At 30.4% G+C, this 10,863-nt stretch overlaps 2 protein-coding genes across 6 annotated transcripts in view; both read right to left on the bottom strand.

Moving 5' to 3' along the window:
* Positions 1-2,593: 2,593 nt before the first annotated feature.
* On the bottom strand, positions 2,594-7,409 carry LOC105204463. Its single transcript, XM_011173546.3, has 2 exons — positions 6,926-7,409; positions 2,594-3,680 (listed from the first exon to the last, which is right to left on the bottom strand). The coding sequence occupies exons 1-2, from the start codon at positions 7,407-7,409 to the stop codon at positions 2,935-2,937; spliced, it is 1,230 nt and encodes a 409-aa protein (XP_011171848.1). The 3' UTR covers positions 2,594-2,934.
* Positions 7,410-8,324: 915 nt separating this feature from the next.
* LOC105197819 (glucosamine-6-phosphate isomerase) overlaps positions 8,325-10,863 on the bottom strand; it is a 29,482-nt gene continuing 26,943 nt past the window's right edge. For 4 of the 5 annotated variants that reach the window (XM_026140661.2, XM_026140663.2, XM_039456137.1 and 1 more), the window contains 4 exons: positions 10,087-10,371; positions 9,122-9,480; positions 8,924-9,005; positions 8,325-8,705 (listed from right to left, as the gene is read on the bottom strand). In XM_026140661.2, coding sequence (XP_025996446.1) covers positions 8,928-9,005; positions 9,122-9,480; positions 10,087-10,371 — 722 coding nt within the window. In that variant the 3' untranslated portion in view covers positions 8,325-8,705; positions 8,924-8,927. The remainder of the gene's footprint in view (positions 8,706-8,923; positions 9,006-9,121; positions 9,481-10,086; positions 10,372-10,863) is intronic. The other variant, XM_026140662.2, reaches the window with a different exon arrangement.

Below are 10,863 nucleotides of genomic sequence, written 5' to 3'. Positions count from 1 at the left end.
CAAGTTACGCCCGGGAGGGTCCCAGATGCGTACAGACCCAATTGGATACCACCAATTATAGCGGCCGATGCCTAGAGTATTTCTGTTGGTTGGGTTAGATTAGATTACGTGATTGGTGGTGTCCGATCGGGTCTGTGCGCATCTGGGACCTTCCCTTACGCCCCATGTGACGACACCCTGATTTTCTATTAAATTATCTTACTTTCGACGATGCGTGTATACATGACACATATAGTTAATTATCTCAATACATATTGTACCAGTTTAGTATACTAATAGGTTCGTTCGAGTTGCTTGAAATCCTCAAAAATTTTTGCACTCGAGATGAGATAAATATATATTCGATCGTAAGAAAGAGAGAGACAATAAAGAAATTAATTCAAAAAGGGCAGCAACACGAACAGGCTTATTCTTAAAATTTATTGCCGAAATTAATAGCGTTTTCGATTGGCAAAAAGTTAGTGCGCATCAGTGCGCACTCAGTTCACGCCAACACTGGAAAAGTTCCATGAGTTGCACTGAATAGTGCAAATGCAAAAGAACACGCCCAAATTTTCAGTGCAAGTGTCACTTGAGTTAATTATAATAGATCACGCAAAAAAGAAAAAAGTAACCTCGAAAAAGTAATCTCGTGCTCAATAAATAATGATTTTTACTATATGTAATTAAATAGTATATAATCATTAAAAAAATGCTATTATATTACATCAAGTAATTAATTATATTTTAAAAAAAGTATAAAATCGATGTACTTGTATAAAAAATATAACACTTACGGTGTCATTATCTATTTTTTTCACACATGCTACATAATTTACAGTTTTTGGAATCATTTTTCTAGTTCGGAAGATTGCAATTATTTCTTCTTCCTCGCTTGAACTAGAAGAAGATTCCAAAAATGTCTCCAAAATATTAAAAAGATCCAAATCCGGATTGCTCATTTTTTCAAATTTGAAACTTCGTTGTTGCTTACAATAATGCACTGATGCTTGTATGCATCCAGTGCACTGAACTGGCACGGTCAAAATATCTCGTGCCACTTAGTGCGCACTGAGTGCGCACTATGCGAATGTCGTGCGTTCAAACGAACACGTAACACTAGCCAAGTGCGCATTGGCACTGCCAATCGAACACGCGCCTGACACTGAGTGCAGCCAGTGCATTCCAATCGAAAACGCTATAAGATAATTTAATAGAAAATTACTAGTTAGTACACCCATGGAATTTGATTGACCTAAGGCTTGTTTTCTGTTCCTGCACTAGACTGCACTGGAACGTTCCTTCTTGCTTTCGCTAACTTCGAAACATCTATCTATTTCATTTTAAGTGTACACTTATTTAGAGAGTTCAGGAACAGAAAACAAACGGCTAGTTTACACCGAACACTTGAGACGCATACTAACAAGCAACTTTCTATTAAATTGTTTTAATTTCGACAATACGTGTAAATGTATACGTGATATCTATATTTAATTAATTATCTTGATTCATATTGTACCAGCTTAATATACTATTCATTAAATTTATTACCGATATTAATAGCGTTTTTCATTGGGAAAACTAGTGCGCACTGAGTGTGCACTCGCCGCTGGCAATTGGACGTTTCGGTTCGCACGATGATGGTGCCAACGGAAACGCCCAATTACCTGCAGCAAGTGCACATTCAGTGCGCACTAGTTTTCTCAATGAAAAACGCTATAAGATAATTGAATAGAAAGTTACTAAATATTACGCGTATCAAGTATTCAGTGTAAACAAAGCCAATAATAATCTTGGTACATACATACATATACCAGACGATCGCCAAAAATCGCCTTTAATCGCCATGCTGGTTGTGCGATTCGGTCATGCGCGAAGGACAACTTTTGTCGTGCTTTATGACAGAGTCGACCTACTGTTCTTTCTTATACTATGCCTTTACAAAGAGCAAAAAATGTAAATAAGTTCGACTTGTCTCACTCTCCCCTATAATTGTACATACTATTCATAATTGTATTTAATTTTACTTGTGTTTTTAAGGCATTTATTTATTGTTACAGTATTTAATTAAAAGACTTTAATTTTCTAATTAAAAAAATCATTTAAGGCTCTTGAATAATCCACTCTACATTGACGGTAGTGAAGTAGTATCGCGGAAAAAATTAGAACTAATTGTGCTATTACATTTATCGTGCAACAAATTAATGTAATAGATAAAATTTTATCTTATTATGTCATTTCATTTTATTGTGAAAATATGACTTTTCTCGTATTTACCAAATTCGTAAAAATAGAGCGCAAGTAGTCATATTTGATTTTTTATATAAAAGAATATTTTTCACATCTTTCAACAGCTATTGTTTTTCTGTCTAATAGTGTTTTTCATTGGAAAAACTAGTGCACACTGAGTGTGCACTCGCCGCTGGTAATTGGGCGTTTCCGTTGGCACTGTCATCGCGAGAACAGAACGTCCAATTCCCAGTGACGAGTGCGCATTAGTTTTCCTAATGAAAAATGCTATAAATAGGCTTTATTTCACGTGCTTTTTATGACTATTTGTAAGGAGAAAAGAATAATTAAGGCCTATTTTTATTAGTGTTTTGAAACAATTTCATTATGTGAAACAATTTCATTTTGTTTTATTCAAATTCTCTTTATTTACAAGCGACATGTAAGAAATTTTTTGTGATTTCTCGCTTATAACATTTAATATAGCACGATTTGAATATAGGCGTGGCGATTATATATTCATCAGGAGCTTTAAAATCGAATTTCCACTATTTGAAAAACTATCATAATTGTGTCATTTATCCTATGTGCAATAATAAACGTACTTAACACACACACGCACGCACGCGCGCGCGCATACACACACACACACACACACACACACACACACATATATATATATGATTTGACATTCCAAGGCATTTACTTTTTTTCATATTATATTGCCTAGATCCAATCATGTTTAACAAAATATAATACGACCTTGCGCAACCGTTGAATAAACACTTTATTGCCCTGGTAAGTTATCATCAAGTCTTTCATGTTGTCATATTTAAAGTCGGTCTCTTGCACGTTCAACGTGAGTATTTTGAGCATGAAGAATATATGCATACTCTCAAGCCTGGCATCATCCGACATCTTCGCGTCGAATTTCTCTCTAGTGAATTGTTCGGTATCGCAACCCATTCGATCCAGCACGGCCAAGAACGTCTCGTGATAGAGATTTATCAGTTCCTCAAGGCAATCTTCGCTTACATCTGTGCTAGAGAAGAGGAAAAAGAACATCTCGCGTAGCGGACTAAAGAACAGATAATTCTGAAAATCCACAAATTTGATATCGTCCACGCGACCATTTTCGTCGCGATGGAACATGATATTGTTCACCCAAAAGTCCGCATGGATAATAGTGGACCAAGGCTCATTGGGCGTTGAGGTCCATAAGCCACGTTCAAACGAATCACGTAGAACGACTCTGCATCGATCGACATAAACGGCTAATTGTGAATCGCTCGCTATTATCTTTAGCATATCTTCTTGGAAGCGCTCAAATTCTTCAGTTTTCATTTCTATAGATTTGCTACGTTCCTTTAATACCTCGAAATACTCCGGTCGCTTGTACTTGGTAGCCATTCCCAGCGCATGAAATCTCGCCATCGCCTGTATCGCAACTCTCGAATGCTCAAGATCGCATCCTGTAATTCAAACAAAAGAATCAGTGATTTTTACTTACATAATAATGATATAACTATAATAAATATTGAATGACTAAGCATTTATAATTTCTGATAATTTGAAATCTAATCTAATCTAAAGTGTGCAAGAGATTTCCAGTACGTACGTAAACAGTGACAACGCAATATCGTGTAAATTTTTTGATTTTACGTGATTTTTGTGTCTGAAGTCATAAATCACGTTGATAAGAAAGCAAAAAATATTGGCCGCATTCAGAATGTTTATTTTACAACTATTGGAACTTTTCTCCGCGTTGATTGGATTTTATTTTTAAATCTAAAAAAAATTTTAGAGTCCTATTGGAACAAAGAAAACTTTCAATAGTTGCAAAATAAACATTCTGCTGAACGTGATCATTCTTTATGACGAATGATAAATCTTTGTAGTCGTTTTATTGTGCTGCTTTAAATATTATACAAGTGTTTTAAATAAACGAGTTAAGGCTCCTCTGTCTACTTGCCGCGGCCACATTGAGATAGTGACGTCAGAAGCGTGAAATTGCGTAAAATGACACGTAATTTTATCCGACGTACCATTTGTAAATAAAAACAATTTAGATAAAACAGCTAGACTAATTAGATGACTTTTTAGAACACTTGTAAAAATGAGTAAAGACTATCCTTTTTTCCTATCCTAACAGTCAGTAAATAGTTGTAAAAAGCATGTAAAGTGACGCCTATTCAGACAGGAAAACATGAATAGCTATTGAAAGGAGTGAAAAATGTGTTTTTATGTATCAAATTCAAAGAAACTTTATTTGTGGTTCATTTTTACGAATTTGGTAAATACGAGACAAGTATTTTCACAATGAAACACATAATAAAAAAATGACATGCACGACAACATCTCGTCGTCAATTTGTCACGTCTATTCTATAAATTTTGTCCACGACGAAATGTCGCTCTGTCAACGCAGAATTTTTGGCTGAAGTGCCAAGAGCTTTAATATGTCAATTATTACTTGCGGGTTTGGGTAAATAAATAATTGTTTTAAATAAATTAAAGTTAATGGCTTATAAAATTAATTTAATTATTTTAAAGTCGGTATTCATAGGTGTTAAATGATTTTCAATCTTTAATTGAAAGAATAATTAATTTGTTAGTAGCAATTTGCTGTAAGACTGCTGTAAATCTTGCAGGATATTATGATCTGCTTCCTCATTCTATTCAAGTCCCCCAAAAGATTCTGTAAGACAGATTCTTGCAAACATTTTGCACGTATCTGCTGCAAGAATTGCAATATTCTATTTACAGATTGCAGTTAGGTAAAGAATCTGCTTCAATTAATTTCTGCAACAAGTATCTGTAAACAGTTCATTTGCATGTAAATTGCACAAATCTTGTTGACAAGCTATCAGGTGATTGTCAGCAGGATCAATTGAGAATAATCTTTTCCACATTTGACCCAATTTTACTGCATTTAACTACATCAGGCAGATTCTGCTCTGCGGAAAATACTACTAGGATTACAGATTTATTCTTAAATTCATTCAAACATTGAAAATTATTTATGAATTCCGGCCTTAAAGTTATATGAACAAAAACTTAACAAGTTGCGTTAAGATTACATAAAAACTGCGTTCCATTCGGACGCTCACAAACTATAAGCTTTATTCTATCTTCCTCCTAAATATAACAAGCGATAAAAGTAAAAAGAAGTTTAGAGCGCAAATGGAGCGTTCCAAATGGAACGCAGCCAAAAGTTAAATTGAAAGTTGATTTTGTATAGCATTATTTATATTAAAATAATTTATATTAAATTAAAAATTTGTGACTTTTAAATTTGAGCTATTTAAAAGTTGTTAAAATATAAATAATTGTTTTATGATATGGATCAAACAAATTTAATATTCTATTTGTAAATTAAGTTTATATGAAATAACAGAAATATTGGTTTTCACGTGCAAATGTATTTTTTCTTTATAATTTTTCTTTTCCTAAATTTTTAATTTAGGAAAAAAGTTAATAAATTAAAGTTTATTAAGTGTTTCAAAAATAACTAGTTAAAGTTAAAAAATTAAATCATTAAAAATTAATTAAATAAAAAAATTATTAACTTTTTAACTAATTACTATCCAATCCTAATTACTTGTATTAGCAATTTATACAATTTATAAAATTCTGTTTTTTTATCATGTATAAGTACGTATGTACATTTTTTATTTTAAATATTACATACAGAAGATTCCGAGTCCAAGTTTCCAAGAAAACAGAAAAATTTCTAGAATGTATTTTAGAGGTCATTATATGCATAAAATTTCAGACTTATAAGTCAATTCAGATTAGTCAATATAACTCAATTCAGTTATCAAGACACAGCCAATTTTATTAATATGCTAACAAGTGAAAAATACCAGACATTTATAATTTTTAATACAAAATATTTACTAAATAATTTATAATACAACAGCATGTAACTTCCAATAAAATTTAATTTTTTTAATTAAATTTATGAAGATTAAATAGCATGTAATTTATTATTTTCATAAGGATAGTGATTGTTAATCATAATATAAATAAAGATTGAAATTAATATGTCAAATCAGAGAAAAATTTTATTAGGATAATTTATTAAATTTGAAAACCATAAATAATTTGCAAGCAGAACATTGACATTTTCAAGAAGTATATGATTAGATTTTGAATAAGTATATAATTAGAAGAATAATATTCACCTAATAAAATTATAAAATTTATTTAATAAAAGTTTGATAAAAGTTACAAATAACTTCTAAAACACATTCTAGAAAATTGATTTCCTCACGAAATGCTCAGCACATATATCACATATAAATTTAAATTCTTGAGTAATTTATTAAATTTAATTTAATTAAGATTGAATATTGTACACTTAAGTGTACAATATTCAATCTTTATGAGAATAACAAATATTTGTTATTCTCATAAAGATTATTATTGTTAATCATAATATAAATAAGAATTTAAATTAACATGTTAAAAATCATAGAAACTTTTCACTAAAAAAATTTAAAATTCATAAATAATTTTTATACTAGATTAAATTATTATACTAAACATTTTTCCCTTCAATTTCTGAATCATAACAAGAAATTCTCAATTCAAAAATATTGATTAAAATATTTAAAACAAAAAATATTTATTAAAACAAGAGTGAAAAAAGATGGTTACAATGGTTTTAAAGTTTCACTAACATATTTCGAATAAGATAAAATATTTAACTCTACCTTTAATCCTGTCGCCATTGTAGTAACCGTGAGTCCTTAAGTTTTCCATTAAAATAACGGCGTTATCGTCAAAATCGATGTCTGGGCTTAATGATAATCGGGACTGATAGTACTTTGGCAATATATCGAATACTTCATTTTCCTTCAAGCCCATTTCTCTCTCTAGTTCTTGATAAGAAGGTATGATTTTCTCATACATGAAGATCTCTTTTCTGAATGTGTACGGAGGATTGAAAATTTCTCGTTGAAATGCCGTTGGCGGTGGCATCTTCGCTATGAGATGAAGATCCTCCTCTTCTGCCTCATTGTTGCGCTTGATCACAGCGTGAACACTTAATATGGTACTGCCATAATTCTCACCTGGTTGCAACAAGTTTTTAGTCGAATAACGAACCACAATTAATCGATCACCGAATGTGCGGACCAGTAGCGGCTGCAGCTCGCGCAGTTCGATCGTACTCAACTGTTCTTGATCATTACTCATGATTGTTGCACTGTCGAGAAAAGATTCGTACCTATGCAAACTATCACGTTTCGTATTGGACTAACACTGAACCGAGATATAATGTGTGAAATAAGCGTGCATGCGTCTCCAACGTGTCCCGCACCAACAATCATTTCATTTAGCAGTTATTCCGCCTCCGCTAGTGGAGGTACGATGCATCTCCTTCCTCACCAACATACCAATAATTTTTTACATAGTCACGATTACATAACTGTGAAGCCGCTGATATGTATGCGTTTCACGTACATACCGGATAAGATTAATTTCCGCGCAGAAACACACGTTGTTGATTCACACGTAAAAAGTTTTGACAAATTTTCCGTGCTTGAAACGATGACGATATACTCTACCAGCGATTGTCAGTTTCGTCTCCCTCACTCCCTCGCTCTCGGTCCCTCACCTCAATGCTTGCAGCAATCAGTTTGTCCTGATTTCTCTTCGAGGGATCTATTATTATCATGATTCATACACAATCTCCGTGCTCTATTTGCCACTATCCCTACAATAATCACGCTGTGCTGCGTAATATGTATCTTTTACAAGTATAACACTTGTGTATTATATTTATCTATAAATTACCGATAACCCAATTACTGATAGAATGCCAAATACTTCAAACTTAATAGTTTTTTGAATAACTATATTTTTAATAATTGAATTGAATTTTACTTGAATTCTTAAGGTGTCTTTGCTTAATGTTATAACACTTCATTAAAAGTAAAACTTTAAATTTTCTAATTAAAGGAAAAGCATTTAAGATCAGATTTCCAGATGTATTCGAGATATTAAAAGTAATTAAAAGTTTATTTACTCTATAATGCAATAAAAATATTGTCATTTTGACATAATGTAATTTCCTTTAATTGGGAAGGTTAAATGAATTAACGACTGTAATGTATATATACCGAATTGTAATGACTGATAATGCTTATATAATACGGCAGTATAAAAAGGATAAATTTATTTTTAAAATAATAGAGAATGATATAAAAATATATTTTTCTGGCACTTATATGGCAGTTGTGTGTATAAGATAACATACATATAATTAAAATTTTTACATGGAAAATATGATTAAAATAAAAAACACAAGATACACATATATTGCATAATCTAATCTCTGATCGCACTTTCACAATTTCATACGTTTAAAACATTCAATTGTTTGCTCTTCTCATGTAAATTCGTTATAACTTTCATGAACTGTTGATGACAAACTCTCTACTTTGGTCGGCATTCTTGCTCAATCAATTTGCTATGAATATCCCACAAATTCTATAAATAAAAATTTTATTATTTAAAATTAATTACAATTTTTATAACAAATTTGTACAACAAAAGTAAAAAAAAAAATAAAGTGATCTTATCTAGTTTTTTTGTAAAAAAAAAATATATATATATATCTTTTTGTAAGTAGGAAAATGGATATGTATTACACTCGTATAATTCAGAGAATTTTTTAAATTGAGCATAAAAATCATGGAGATAACTACCACTTTAATTGTTTTGCATTGTACGGCGGGGGATTGCATTTCCATCTTCCTCAATCAATTTGCGATGTACATCACTGAGCGCCTAAATAGCATACAAATTGAGTACGACACGCAATTATAACATTGTGCCTTAATCGACATCTTTACTTCACGACAAAATAGTGCTAAGTCAGCGTATGATGAAACAGATGAGCTTACCTTGAAGTATTTAACTGTTTTTACACGTAATTCCAAAGTCGCATCTTCATCACAGATTATGAGCGTGCGAGGATGTTGTTGAAACGCAGACACTGTCCACATATGGTTAACACCTTCCTCTATAGCTTTATAAAGGGCAAAAGCTTTATGAGATCCGGTGATAAGAATCATTACTTCTTTAGCGTCCATCACAGTACCAACGCCTACAGTTAGCGCTTGTTTTGGCACTTTGTTAATATCATTCCCAAAAAATCTGGCATTGGCTTCTAAAGTATCTTGCGCGAGAGTTTTTACTCTTGTACGAGAAGCTAACGATGAACCTGGTTCATTGAAGGCTATATGTCCGTCCGGACCGATACCTATTAAACAATTTTAAATGTTAATTACAAACTATTATATGTAAAAATTTTCTGTTATATATTTAAAGACATGTTACATCCATTTTTACAATTATGATAATGTTAATACTGTAAATAAACTATATACATATAAAAGTTGTGTATAATATTTTTTTTTTAATAAACATAGAAAATATATTTTTACAGTTTATTTATTTTATTGATTATTTTTTTCATTATTATAACACTAAAATATTAAAAATAATGACAAAAATCTCAATTTTTTTGTATAAGTACTTTATGATAGGTATTGAAGATAATTTATGTAAAATTTCATTGCGATTCTGGATTTGTTCGTAAATAAATAAATTTTATTTATAGGATCATAAAAATAAGTTATTTACAAAAATTATTTATTTATAAAAAAAACTTCAAATTTTTGTCATTATTTATATATTTTTATTAGATCACATTTTTACTTCGAATTAAAATAATTTTTGATCCAAATAAAAAATCGCCAAATTTTTACTATCAAATGCAGTAAAGAACGATCAGTAATTTGTTTATCATTTTTCATTATTTTGAAAATAAATCGATATAATAATACATCCTTAATAACTGTTGTACCTCCAATAAACAATTCTATCCCACCAGCTTCTTTAATCATTTTCTCGAAATTATCGCATTCTTTTTCAAGATTTGTCGCATTTCCATCAAGTATATGCACATTTTTTGGATCAATATCTATGTGTTTAAAAAAATTATGGTACATGTAATAATGGTAAGACTCTGGATGATCTCTTGGTAAGTCAACATATTCATCCATATTGAACGTTATAACATACTTGAAAGAAATTTTGCTTTGTTGATAATATTCTATAAGTTTTTTATACATTCCCAACGGTGTTCCTCCTGGAAAGAAAATAAAAAAGATTATTAATAAGACTGTTTTGTTATGTAGATTCCTATATCGCTTTTGTTATGTAGATCAATCTAACTTTTAAAAATTACAACATTCTAATTAATATCAATAATACTTTACAAAATTAATTTTTAACTTAAGTTAATTTTATTTTAACTTTTAACAAAGTTAATTTTTTATGCATGCAATTTTTAATATAACTAAATTATTTTTATCAGCCTTTAACTTCAGCAAAAAAAAAATTAACTTGCTCAATCTTGAATATAATATAATCAATAAATGTTTAAAAAAAGACATTTTTAATTTAACTATTAAACATAGATTTATTTATTAATTTAAAAAGCTCGTTTAATTGCTAAGTAATAGAAATAAATAGTGTTATAAGATCCAGATAAGCAAATTAAGAAAGTTAAATTAAATATAAATAAAAACTTTAAATCTAAATTGAAATAGTTTCGACTCATCAAATCGACATTTTTTCT

This window comes from Solenopsis invicta, chromosome 1 (assembly GCF_016802725.1).
Source record: "Solenopsis invicta isolate M01_SB chromosome 1, UNIL_Sinv_3.0, whole genome shotgun sequence".
NCBI classification, from domain to species: domain Eukaryota; kingdom Metazoa; phylum Arthropoda; class Insecta; order Hymenoptera; family Formicidae; genus Solenopsis; species Solenopsis invicta.
The sequence above is the reverse complement of the archived record's forward strand: the minus strand, read 5'-3'. Positions and strand labels throughout refer to the sequence as shown.